Below are 13,850 nucleotides of genomic sequence, written 5' to 3' on the forward strand. Positions count from 1 at the left end.
TTCTCACCTTTATGACATCCTGTTTTTACATATCCTCATCAGTAATTGGTAATATCAGACTTTAAGATTTTTGCAAATCTGATAGATGAGTTCATATTACTTTTGTAATTAAAACAAAAAAGAACACATAAAACATGAATGAAGAGATCTCATTTTTAACAGCCATGAAAACATAAAACATTCATGATTGTACTAAGTAAAAAATGTGAAGAATCCAAATGCAGAAAATGTTAAACTGTTTGAGGAATGTGAATATGATGAATAAATGGACAGGGCCCTGCATAGGCAGTCTTTGTGTTACAAATATGTCCTTAACCTGCAAATTCTTTTATAAATTCAATGCAACTCCAATCAAATCATAATAGAACATTGGAAATAAAAATTATAAAATTAACCTGGAAGAATAAATATCTGGGAATGTTCTGAAAGAGGAAAGTATGATGTATTTCCTCTAGTAGGAATGGACTACTAGATGTTAAAACAGATTACAAAGATATGGTATTTAAAACAATGTGGTAATGGCTGAGAAATAGAATGATCATGAGACCATAAAGAAAATCCAGAAATAGAACAAAGATAAATATGAATTAAATATATTATAAAGATGGCATTTTAAAATTAATCAATGATGTTGCAAACAACTAGTTAGCCATTTGGAAAAAAGAAAAGGCTGGATCCCTATCATGCTCCTCATCTCAAAGGAAATTTCAAATTGATAAATGATTAATATACTAAAAATGAAGTAACAGAAGAAAACATGCGCCAATACTTTCATAATTTTGAAGTGGGGAAATCTAAGTATCACATGAAATCTAAACACTGTAAAGGAAAAACCTTGTAATTTGACATTCCAAGAATGAAAAACTGGCCAGGTATGATGAGTCACACTTGTAATCCCAGCACATTAGGAGGCTGGGGTGGGAGGATTGCTTGAGTCTAGGAGTTTGAGACCGGCCTGGGCAACAAAGAGAGACCCCTGTCTCTACAAAAAACAAAAAATCAGGTGGGCATGGTGGTACATGCCTGTAGCATCAACTACTTAGGAGGCTGAGGTGGAAGGATTTGCTTGAGCCAGGGAGGTAAGAGCTGCAGTAAACCTTGATCATGCTACCACATTCCAGTCTGGGTGACAGAATGAGACTCTGTCTCAAAAAAAGAACAAAAAAGAAGAAGAAAACAAAATCCTATACAGCAAAAAACACCATGTAGTGAATATTGTGGCTGTCTCCCCGACATTCTCTCCACCATCTTCCCGGTTGTCTAGATGCTATGCAGTTTGTTTGGGGGTAGCGATCCATGGCTCCTTACTCTAAATTCCAAGGGTGAGACATGATTGATTGCTTTAACCTATCAGGGTAATCTTGTTGCCCTTGCCACAGTGATTGGTTCAAGTAACCGATAAAAACCATAAACTCATGGCCCGCTCCCAATGAAAAAGAATGACATATAATCCAACTTAGAGCTCTCAATATTGAGGCTTATTGGATTAAAAAGTTCCTTGCTCTTCTAAGAGAGCCGCTGGAAGTTTCTGCACAGTATAGTGTGAGGATGTGAAATCTAGAAAAATGGCAGCCATTTAGCCACCATGAGGGAAGTAAGATTTAGGATGGTCTTCGTACCATAAAAGACAGAGTAGAAGGGAGGAAAGGAAACGGTCTTCACATTTTATTTTGGTCACTGAATTATACTAACCTTGAACCACCTTTGGATTTTCAGTCAATAAATATTTTCTGAGTTGGGTTTTTTACCTACAAAATAAAGGGTTCTAACTAATATGAACCAATGAACAAACTCAAAAGACAAACTGGGAAAACATTTACAATGCGAATAACAAATAGCTAAAATCCCTAAAACAAAGAACTACAAATCAATACAAAAAGAAAATAACCTAATTTTTTCAAAGGCTGACTATCTCAATAGTTAATACAAGAGGAAATAAAAATAACCAACACACAATATCAGTAGATGCTTAAGTTCACTATAAATTAATGTAAATAAGAACAAAGGAAAATTATTTTTCATTTGAAAGACTGACAAAAATGAAAGAAACATTAATATTACTTATTAAGGCTGAGCTTTCATAGGGAGATGGATTCTTCCATAACCTATTGGAGAGAATGTAAATTGGTGATTTTCAAGAGTAATTATGTACTTTCTATTAGCATTTATAATATTCATAGCTTTTTTTTTTTGAGACAGAGTCTTACTCTGTCACCCAGGCTGGAGTGCAGTGGCATGATCTCGGCTCACTGCAACCTCCGCCTCCCAGGTTCAATTGATTCTCCTGCCTCAGCCTCCCGAGTAGCTGGGATTAGAGGGGCATGCCACCATGCCTAGTTAATTTTTGTATTCTTAGTAGAGATGGGGTTTCACCAGTTGGCCAGGATGGTCTTGAACTCCTGACCTCAGGTGATCTGCCTGCCTTGGCCTCCCAAAGTGCTGGGATTACAGGCATGAGCCACGGCACCTGGCCAATATTCATTGCTTTTAACCCACCAATTCCATGCCTGAAATTTTATGCTATGGAAATAACTAAGCAGGTAGGCAAAGATATATACAAATATCTTGCAGTATTGTTTATAGAGTGGAATACTGGAAGCATTCTAAATATCCATCAGTTCAGAACTGGTTAAATAAACTCATGGTACATTCATGCAATGGAAGAACTTTATGGGCTTCATAAAGGATGAAACAATTCTCTATGTTACCAATGAAATATATTTAAGATAAATTAAGTAAAAAGTAAAACTGTAATATAATACACAGGATTATAATTTTTGTGACAGTATGTACAGATTAAAATAATGGGACAGAATATCATCATACTATTATTAACAGTGATCAGCTGTGGGAAATGGAAGTAGGGTTCAGTGGGAAAAGCCCTATTTCTGTCAGATACCCACATACACATACACATACACATACACATACACATACACATACACATACACATACACATACACATACACATACACAGTACTCATGCACACACACATAATCACTACCACCAGGACCACATCCTGCCCATCAGGAATTAAACTACTACTTTGGTTTCTGTTTGCAACCTGTTCCCTGCTCTGTGGCATGACAAGGATAGCATGGTACATGTTTTTGAACATTTTAAAACCACAATAAAATAGACTAAAAGTTAGCTTGCTTTTTCATTATCTACTATATGCTGGCAATTCTAAACAATGCCAATGGCAAAATAGTCCTCCCAGTAAGAGTGCTGCTCTCCCAGCCCCCACCTTTGCATGACTGCCCCTCTGAAAAACTCATTCATTTGACCATGAGTGCCCACGTGCCATTTGCTGGGCCAGGTGCTGCCCACTTTTGCCTCTCTGTCTCCAGTGTCCAGACCATCAACGAATTCCCACTTTGCTCCTGAGAGTGTTATCTGAAAACACTTTCCCTAAAATCTTGGGGAAAAGCAAAATGGTTGCTCAAAACTGGCTATCTGAAAAGCCTTTGGCTGGTGAAGTCATAGGCTCCTTTCAAGTACCAATGGAAGTGGTGTTTTCCCCAGCTGGTTTCTCTGGAGAAGGGGATCACTGGAGAGGGCAGGGCCTTCCTTACTCCATCAGCTTTAAGAATAAGCACCCCATGGAATACAAAGAAAGCCATCTACCTAGCATAACCTGAGCCTTGTAACAGAGAGGGGAGTGTGTGGGGAGAACAAGAGGCAGATCCAATTAATTACCCTTAGAAGCAAAGGTAAAAGTTGAAGATTACGAGACCCATTTACAGGAGGAAATAGACCCATCATTGAGCCTAGAGAATGGGAGGATTGTTTAGGGCCAGAAAAGCGTCTCAATGTTCAGATTCCATTCCATTTCTGGAGCTTTGGAGAGAGGAAGGTCATAGTTTGGGCTTGGAAGGTACACTTAGCAGTGGGTTCAGACTGGTAGGAGGGGGGCTGTTGTTTTGGTTCTGATTCTGGCCCTGCAGCCGACCCCCACCCTGTGGGACAGAAGCTTTTATCTTCTCCAGGGGCTGGCCAAGGAGGGGGTGCCCCCTGCGAGAGGCCCATCCATTACCATCACAACAGCTGATGTCACAGACCCCACAAAGCAGCTGGTTCCCAAATGCAGGGTAACCCTAACCCCACCAGCGATTGAAACAGATAGAGGGGTAGCTCTCCCACACAATGCCTGGCCCTCACTCCTCTCCTCCTCCTCCTTGCACTTCCTCAAGAGCCTTTGTCTTCTGGTCCCTAGGGCCCACAGGCTCTCTCATTCCCGGCAAACTCTGCCCATTAAATTCAAAACGAGGCCTCTGGGGAAAGGGTTTGGCACTTTCTTTCCCTGCCTCCTCTTATCTCCCACCAGCTATTCCCCATCCGCATCTGCCTGGCAGGCAGATAAGAAGCCCAGCTGTGAGAAAAGGGGCAAGGTGGTGACGGCTTTGCAACCTTCCCTGGGCTGTTTTGATTGGCTTTTTCTGCCTTGGAGTACCCCACAGGGTTGCTGGTCCCTCTCTGGACAAGGCCTTCCGCCAGAAGTCCTAACAGTTAGTGCTGAGGCTGTGGGAAATGTTCTGGGTGAGTCAGGTTGTTTGACTTTGACAGCCCATGTCTCTGTACTGAACTGTCTGTCACCTCCCCAACCAGTTGGAAGCCTCCATATTTTCAGGAGAGCAGCGTCCTCCTCTTCCCTCAGTACCCGTGTGCTGAGAGAGAGAGCCAGAAGCAGTGGTTTCACCGATTTTTAAGTGTGACATGGGATTCGGGGGAGGCTCCTGGAGAAGGTAGGTGGAATCTGCCAGAGCTCTATGAGGCAGGGAGACGAGTCACTGCTCGGAGCTTCTGGCTTTCCCTCATGGGGATATCTACATGTCCGAAGGGATTTGGTTATTATTCAGTATTTGAGTCATGAATCTTTCTTATACATTGATGAAAGCCATCAACCTTCTTTCCAGAAAAAAAATGGTTGGCATGAACACATGCATGCAAACAGACACACACATCTGTGAGGGTTCTTGGACCCCTGGTTAAGAACTCCCAATAGAAGAAGGTAAAAGTTTTGGCACCAAAGTGAGAGCAGAGAAGGTTCCAGTAGTGTGGACAGGCAGATTCCACTGGAAGCACAGGCTATCTTCAGAACCAGATGGCTGGGTGATTTGAAAGGTGTGTCCCTCTGTTTCATTTACAGGTGCTTCACTAACCCCAACCCTGTAGTGGACTTGAGGAGAGGATGCCAGGAGGCAGAGAAGCCCTGGACACTTGCCCAGTGCTCAGCCATGAGGCATGTTGTGGAACTGGAAGGTAGGGAGGAAAAGGCCTTAAATACTGCATGTGCTATTGCTCGGTACTGGCTAAGCATTTTGAACTTCCACAGCTCATTTACACTTTACCACAAACCTTAAGTTAGAGACTACCATTCTGCTTTCATGGCTGAGGATGATGATATTTAGGGAGTTAGTTTAGTACTTCTTCAAGGTCAGAGGCCAGTAAGTGGCAAAGCCCAGGTCTTGGGAATGAAAGCCCAGTTGCAGCAGTCAGACTTCTTACTGAAGAAAATTCTAGTCTATTCCCATTGCTTGTGTGCTAGCCTGGAGAGAGCAGGCTGAGTGTTGCTACACTGGCATTGCTGGTCTTACCATGGTTCCAGGTGTGCCTAGGAGGTTCTTCATTACCTCCCAGAACATACCAGGCTCATGCCAACACTGTACTCTAATGTGGTCTGCACCAAAAATACTCATTCCTATGACTTAACAAAATTTCACTTGCATTCCTCCATGGCCCAGCTAATTAACATCCTGCTTCTTCTGAGCTGTCTTTCCCAACCAGACCCTTTCCTTCACTAGGCCAGAATGACTGTATCCTCCTGCATGGAGTCTAAAATAGGCTCATTTTTTTTTCTTTTTTCCAGCCTGGCTTTGTTCTGGATAATCCGACATCCCTCCCTCTTGACTGGGAGCCTTTCCATGGCAGGGCTAGTGTTCAGCATTGGGCTCCAAGTTGCCTAATCCAGTGCTCCACATAACTCAAGCATTTTGAAAAGTTCTTGATGATGCCAGTGTTAGCTGCGTAGGCAGGAAAACCTAACCCAGGGGTCAGGGATGTTTCCAAGGCCATAGGAGGGCTCCTTGCTTTGTGTGGAAGGGAGGCTTTCTCTTCCCCACCAGGCTCTTCTCATCTGCTCTAGTCCTCAGTCCAGCTAAGTGGGGATGCAATGTCAGCCATCCAGTTTACCAACGCAGCTGCACTGTGCAAAAGGATGGAAGAACAAAATACCCATGAGACAACACCATGGCTTTTGAAACAGGTATGTAGCCTTTCTTCTTTAATAGCAGTTAAAAGAGGAAAATGTACAAGAGGAATAAACATGCTCTTTTCATGGAGGAGCTTTCCCCTAACCATGCGGCCCATCTGTATCAGTAGCTTTACTAGTAAGTTTTAGAGAAAACATTTCTCTTTGGAGTTAAAAATGGACTTTCCTAATTTTCTCGATAAATGAGCAACTATCTGTGCAAAATAAAAATGCCATTTCCAACACCTTTGTGAAAAGTAGTTGTGAATGCAGGCAAAAAAATAAAAATAAAAGAAGAGGCAATTGCAGTCAAGAGAGGAGTCCTGGGAGAAGGAAGGGGAATTTCTGCAGCAGTTCCCAGGGAGTGTGCTCAGAGGCCTGATGAGGGAGGTCATGGCCAAAGCCAATGTTGGGAGATAAAAGGCCATGGGTCTGGGACTTGCTGAGTAAGTACTTGCCAAGTGTACAGTAAGGCTAGACTGACTTGGAGGACTGGTATGCAATGAGAACACTGGGCAAGGCACCCTGGAAGCTGCATACTCCCTTTGCCAACAGGGTCTCATTTCCTGGTTCCCATTTTCAGGTCCTGTTCCTTCCCACCCATAACAGCTTCATTTATAGTCTGCTCAAAGAGATTTCCCTATGAATGTTAAAATTATGCAAGCAGCCTATATTACTACAGAAACCCAGTAGGATTCCAAACCAGACTGTCCCTTCAGGAATATAGATCTGGTTTCCCAAAGAACTTGGCCAAGGGTTCATCCCGACCAGACGCCATATGGGCTTCCAGCCTTCTGTGTGCTTGCCCTCTTATTGAGGCCCTCTGGTGTACTTCTACATCTCTAGGTATTTGAGGCCATTTCTGAGAAGTCTGATGGTTCTGGGCACACATACTTTGCACAAGTCCCCTCAAGGGCTGGCCCAGCTACAGGCCTACAGACAAAACTAAAAACATCCCACTTTTCTCATTCAAAAACTTGACATTTTTGGTCCCTGTTTTTACCTTCCCTGGCCCACCAAGAGTATGTCTCTACACACAGCTCAGTAACTGCATGTTGCTTTTTGCTATATAAGGTGAAGGCAGGCTAAGAAGGAAGAGAAGAAGATATATCAAAGGGTCCATCTTTATATTTTAAGTTTGAATAAGCTTTTTTTTTTATGGGACTTCTGTGCAGAATAACCCCTATTCCTCCACCTTGTCCACCTTTTCCTCTATAGCATAGTTCTTCCAAGGCAGAGGTTTGAGACCAGATCAGCAATTATCTAAATGTCCTCTAAAAAGACAAACACTGCTGGCATGCTTACGCGTCTCTCCATTTCCACTTCAGTCTCTCAGCACTCAAAGCTGAAGAGATCTTCCTGCCAACAGCGTACTAGCATAGAAAAGTGTTTTGAGTCCTTTTCCAGCAATAGAACTTCAGATTAGTATAATCGTTTCTCACCTATTTCAACAAAGATGAGAGCTTGGAGATGCCATTTTGGTTCCTACCTTCTCTTGGCTTATCAAGTTCTAGGTGGCAGCGCTCATCCCTTACCCTCATCCTGAAACCCTGGCCAACCACCCAGCCCTCAGGATGAGCCTCAGCAGGCGTCTGCAGAGCTCACATGTAGCCTGGTTTCTACTGCTTTGAGGAAGTTTGTGTGTCTGTGTGCCTATCCTCTTCCCAGGGGCTATCAAAATGTGATAGGTTATGGTGAGGTAGGGGGTGGGGAGGGAGGAAAGGAAGTTCTTCCCTCCCCAGAAGCAACTCAGTAGCTGACAAAGGTAGTGAAGAATTCTGTTTGATGAGACTTTCTTCCCACTAATCCAAGCTGGAAATGCCTGTGTGGCATATCTGTCATTGTTTGGTGATGCACAATTATTTTCTTGCCAGTAGCCATAGTAGCATCTTTCTGAAGTGTCTTAAAGTACAGTTTCCCCTGACTGACTTCAAAGCAAAGCCGTTGCATTGAGTCTCAGGAGTCCCTGTGGGACAATGAATGCAGCCTCCAAGCTAAGCTGCTCCAGGCTCTAGAGTATGGGGGATAGGATTATAGGCAATCTTTCTCAGACAAAGCCAAAGATGGCTTTGGGGATATCAAAAGAGGGGGAACCTTGGCTTGAGCAACGAAATAATATCTAGGAAATTATTTAGTGAACAACAGTTGGGCCAGAGGCAACAAGCCACAAGCCATGGCTGGCTCTGTCGACTTTATGGTAACAGTGTCTCCATCCGAAGGGGCATCGAGCCCAGTCATGGCTGCCCCACAGTGCAGAGCTGGTGACATTTCCTTTAAGATGGTAGCCAAAAAGCTCGTTTTAAAACATAAAGGAACAATCCCAACTAATCCTCAGATTTCACCTAAGGATAAGGTAAGGGCCATCTTTAGGCTTCTAAAATCTGACCTACTTCAATGGCATATTACTGGAGAAGGCTCAGTCTGAGATGCTCTGTGAAGACCTATGGAAATAACTGTTGATCTGCATCCTGGATCAAGTGCTCTAACTGTGAATGAAGGAAATGAGATGAACAGGGAAAGGAATGGGCCTCTGATTCCATGAAACCTGGCTTTCAAGATCCAGAAAAACTCCTTGGGTTGAGACTCAACACTCCTAGAGTTGGGGCAATCTGCAGTTAAACATGGGATCCAATTATTACCCCTGCCTACTTAGCTGTATCCTGATCTAGGCTAAAGAAACTGCCATCCTTGGGGGATTGGAATGAAGCTGTCATCTTGCCACACACCATGATTGTTCACAAGCCAGTGAAAGTCAGCACTCTGAGGAGATGACCCTCTAGAACTGCCCTTAGTGTACTAAATAGTAATGTTTGCCAGGCCCTTTCCTTGCATTGAGAAGAATCAGACTCATCTATGTGGCGAATGGGCATCCAAGAGTGAACAGGACATATTTTAGTATGCTTTTGCTCACTCTACCTCTCAGTGCCAAGCATCACTTTTTGTGGTCCCTGAGCCCCAGACCTATGCTTTAGAGCCATGGCTGAAAGGTGGTTCATCACACTGGGACTGATGACACCACCATCTCTAAGATAACACAGATAGTGTAGTAATAACTTCCCCTGAGTCCCAGCCTAGCAACATCTCATGTACTTGCTTATTTTTGTGCCTCTTTTACTATAGGGCAATGTTATGTGAATACTGCACAGGGGTTAATAAAAAAATACATATGCTCTCTTTGAAGAAGAATGAACAAATGCAGGGTCAGCTGGGGCTGGATCCCACTCTAGGGGGCTGCAGCTGGTCGCCTCTGGGGTTCCGGGGCCACCCTTCATGAGTGGTGACTGCTGATGAGTCCTCGGAGCTGCTTGGCCACAGTGTCAATAAGTTTCTGTTTGTCTCGCTCGTTTTTCCGAAACTGTGCAAACATGTTGTTCTTGCGGCTAGTATCCTTCATTCTAAAAAGAGAAAGAAAGAAAGAGGACAACGTGTTTGAGGAAACAATGCTGGAAGGAACCTGCAGAAGCCAGGATGGCAATGCATTTTAACCACTACACAGAGTAATGAGAGAGTCCCGATTATCTCCACTGTCAGGCCCACGCTCACCTACTCCTCAGGAAGCTGGCATTCTGGCACCCATAGCCCTCCCAACTTCAGTCATCTTTGGAAATTGGTTAAGAGCCAGTTTTGGAGGGGCCAATCTCCCTATCCTTTATACCTAGATCCATCTAATTTATTATCTTTTCTCAGAAAGTGTGTACCTGCTATTGGTGTCTGGGACATGGTACAGCTCTGCTGGCCAGTAAGCCCTTATAGAATGTCTAGGATCCACTCATTACCTCATGAACCTACCAAATCCTAATGGGACTTTGGAGATAATATTTGAAAGGTAAAGCAGGAAAAGTGCTCTTAACTAGCAATTCCAAGAGAACATGAATAACCGCAAGCCACTGTATTTTGAAACCTCATTCTAGCTGGCTATTCCATCACATTCCTAACAAAACTAAGGGCTTGACTCACCTCCTTTTTCTCAAGGTAAGGGCAGATAGGCAGTGTGGTGGCTAAGAGAGTATGGTGCTGAGGAAAGCATGTGCCAAAGGGCTGGGCCATCCTCTCACTCTATAAACCAGAGCTTTTTACATGTGAAGCCCTTGAGTTCTCAATGGCTGTCTGTACCCGCATACTTTTGACCTCTGTGCCGTGCTAAAGCTTCACAGATGGCATATTCCTAGAACACAAACCATGGGCAATTCTGGCCAGTGGTTCTTTCAGATAAAGAGCCCTAACTGGGAAACACAGACAAGGACTGGGCTGAGATAGTCACAGAACCCCCAAGTCTGACTAAGCAATTGTGACAGAATTCAGGAATCTGCTATTCCCTGCAGAGGGCCCACAATCCCTGACATCTATTGGTGGCCACCAACTCTTGTCCCAGCCTCTACACACCAGCCCCACTGCTAGTTATAGGGTTAGACAATTGAGAACAGTGCCAAGACAGATTTCTCTCTGGGATAGGGGCAGGCCAGTCTTCACCAGAGGTGGGCCAGCTCTCTGACTTCACTGCTCCCTGGGCTGCATGGAGACAGGCTAGAAAAAGGTAGAGAAGGAACTTGGCACTGGGCTATAAATTGCCTCTAGTCATATTTCTCAGGGGCCTTTGGCCAATTCTGCAGCATTTTCCCCCTCCCCCCACTGTGGGTGGCCCTTTGCAGAGGAGCAGATTAGGGACCAGTGAGTCAAAAGGCCAGAGATCCCACAAGGGTATTTATGTTTGGTATATATGATATAAATTTATAATGTATATATTCCATAAGGGCAAGAAGTTTCTAATGAGCACCAGACTGTGTGGCTCTGGCTACTAGTGATAGCCATAAATGAATTAGGAATTCTCTCACTGATCTAAGCTCAAGGGCCTTCAGGCTGGCATTACCCATCAAGCAAACTTAGAACACTGAATATAAGGTACGACCACCCACATGAGGAGGCCTGTGCTTGGAGTGGAAGAAGAAGGGGAAGTGACTAGGCTTATTGAAGAGAAAGCACGAGAGTCCTCAAGGCTCTGATAATTACTGTATTTGTTCCCTTACACACTAGTTACATAATTAGGTTTGTGGAACTGTCCTGGCTTTAGATAGTCCCAGAGAAAGATTCCCTTTCCTCTGCTGGGTATACGATATATCTAAACATTAACGACGACATAAAACAAACAAAATGAAGAAAACCACTTCCTATATTCATAGGACATTTAACTTAATATCCTACATTATCATTAATTTCATGATTCCTGGAAGCAGCTGAGAGACAGGGAGCCAGCTGGCTTTCAGTTCCCATGGGGAGGCTCCTGTAATATCTAGGAGAAAGAGGGTAGTCTTTGGCCCCAGAGGCTAGAACTTCTTGGCCATTAAGACCTGGAGTTGGAATGAGGCACTGTAAAGATAAACTCAAGTACCCTGAGGGCTAACGGTGGCCTGCTGGTTTCTACTCAGGAATGCTCCGAAACCAAAGCCAGCTCTCCCACCTCCCATCCCGTTCTGAAAGCCCAGTATCCCATTCTATTTTATTAATAGCTATGGCCACGTCTCAGTGACACGGGGGCCACTTCTTTTCCCTAAATGTCTTTAGCAGGTCTTGGGGTCTTCCTGTTTCACCCTGCTAAGAAGGGCCAGGTTGAAAAGGAGAGACTGGCAAGATCAGGTGGTAGAGCTGGCTGTGGAAAAGCAGGAATAGGTCAGGTAAAGGGATCAATTCCTATGAGGCTGGGAGATACAGACTGTAGTCATCTGGGTGGCCTTTGCCCTACTGTGTCTGGAAGGAAGCTTCTAAACTCTTCTGATTTGCTAGGGCTAAGCACAGAGCTTCTTTACTGGCCAACGCTCCAGAATGGCAGGGAGGGGCTAATTATTTTAGACTATTGTTGAGCCATAGGAAGTGGATGAACCAGTATTTCCTGGATCCAGAGATTCTTGGGATCAGAGGAGTAAAGACTGCTGAGAGAAGCAAATGACTGAAGGGAATCCCAGAGCCCACTTGAAGGACACATATGACCATTAAATATGACCATTTAAGCACCAACTCAAAGGTCAAAATGTTCCCTTCTTTCAGCTTGGCACCAAGAACTGTGGGATTAAGCCTTGCCTCTAATAAAGGGCCTTTTGTGGGAGATGCAGGCTCTAGACTTTAAAGCCACCAACAGGTAGGGGAGGCTGCTGAGGAGCTACCTTTTGTCATGGCTTTATTTCAGGCTCCATACTAGCAAGAGTATTGCATGTGCCAAGAAGCTGAATGGGAACAACGCTTTACCTGGCACCAATGGGAGAAAATCTCTGCCGCCAATCCCAGCCCCAAAGGAATTGGTAAGCCAAGGGTCACTCTAAGGGCCAAGGATAGAGAAGGCAGCCAGCCAGTTGGCACCAGGCTGGTTTAGTAGATTAGTATGTCAGGGCGGGGACAACTCAGAGACTAGGGATTTTAGTGTAGTCATTAGTGTAAAAGAGGAAACCAGAAGGACTTGCCTCAAAGTGAGGGAAAAGGCCCAAGTGAATAATATACTTACTCTCTAGATATCCTAGGGAGGAAGGTCAGTGGGAGAGAGAACCATGGGAAACAAAGTTAAAATGGAAACATCAGCCTCTGACGTGGTCAGGAGAAAACTGCAGTCTGAGTTTTTAGTCTCTTGGCTCCAAATACAAACCCCTGCATCATGCTCTTGCCTATCCTTCACCTCTTCCCCTTTGCTCCCCCTTTTATATTACATAGTAAGAAGGACAGACCTTGACCTCTCCTGCTTAAGGCTTCACTCTGCCCTCCTGGACTCCAAGCCTTGCCTTCCTAGGATTTCAGACATGGTTGACTGGACGTATATGTAGATTTACAACAATGCCTAGATGCAGGGCACTCTTCTAAGCAGCTGGGGTTAACTAGCTTTTCAGATTTCAAGAGAAAGCTGCCTTTTTATGTGGGTCTTGGTCTCTGGCCTGACAGCTCTCTAATAGGTTAGCAAAAGCCAGAGCCAGGCTGTACTACATAGCATTTCCCAGCTTCTGGGTAATATATCGGTTAGCCCTGAGATGTCCTAAAGCTGCTAACCTACTTTCAGTGGTAGCACCTCTGCTTCAGAGAGGCCACAGCTCTGTGGCAGGGAATCCTCTGCAGGGTAGTGACTGCCTAAGGGAATAATCAGACACCTTCTGCAAGACAGCTTTGTTGGGATAGTCAGCAAAATAAAAGCTCAGTCTGGTGGGGTGGGAGTCAGGACAGGTGAAGGTTTCAGTAATTCTCAATAATTTCTAGGGCTTCTCTACTAGGAACCAGAGAAGGCATCTGTTCTGTGGAGTTGCACTATCCAGCATTATACCCCAGATGACTAGGGCAGCCTCATTCTGTTTACTAGGCTGGACTGAGACCCAAACCAAGCCATTTTCCCTTTCTTCTCTTGCCATCTCTAGTAAGAGATGCTTTGCTCGCATGAAACTAGAAGGTAATGTCAAAGTCCAATTCTGACCCATACTTGGCCTAGCTTGTTGGGGGCTCAGGAATTAAGAAGCCACAAGAGGAAGACCGGCCTGCCAAGTCCAGTGATTGAGATTGCCGACAGCACCCATGGCCTATGGCAACTTCAAGAACAAGGCTATCTTTAAGGTATCGGCAGTGGTAAAATTATCT

General features: G+C 44.3%; 1 protein-coding gene and 1 long non-coding RNA gene across 7 annotated transcripts in view; one reads left to right on the top strand and one right to left on the bottom strand.

Annotated features, from left to right (window-relative positions):
* Nucleotides 1–4,618: 4,618 nt before the first annotated feature.
* On the top strand, nt 4,619–13,827 carry LOC118147275 (uncharacterized). The gene is made up of 5 exons (XR_013526471.1): nt 4,619–4,746; nt 5,151–5,263; nt 6,147–6,266; nt 12,430–12,541; nt 13,705–13,827. It is a non-coding gene; the product is annotated as an uncharacterized LOC118147275 (long non-coding RNA).
* Nucleotides 6,252–13,850, bottom strand: part of EXOC6B (exocyst complex component 6B) — a 694,189-nt gene continuing 686,590 nt past the window's right edge. For all 6 annotated transcript variants that reach the window (XM_078349070.1, XM_035272275.3, XM_035272273.2 and 3 more), the window contains one exon: nt 6,252–9,646. In XM_078349070.1, the coding sequence (XP_078205196.1) occupies nt 9,520–9,646 (127 nt within the window). In that variant the 3' untranslated portion in view covers nt 6,252–9,519. The remainder of the gene's footprint in view (nt 9,647–13,850) is intronic.

The sequence above is a fragment of the Callithrix jacchus genome, chromosome 14, assembly GCF_049354715.1.
Source record: "Callithrix jacchus isolate 240 chromosome 14, calJac240_pri, whole genome shotgun sequence".
Lineage (NCBI taxonomy): Eukaryota > Metazoa > Chordata > Mammalia > Primates > Cebidae > Callithrix > Callithrix jacchus.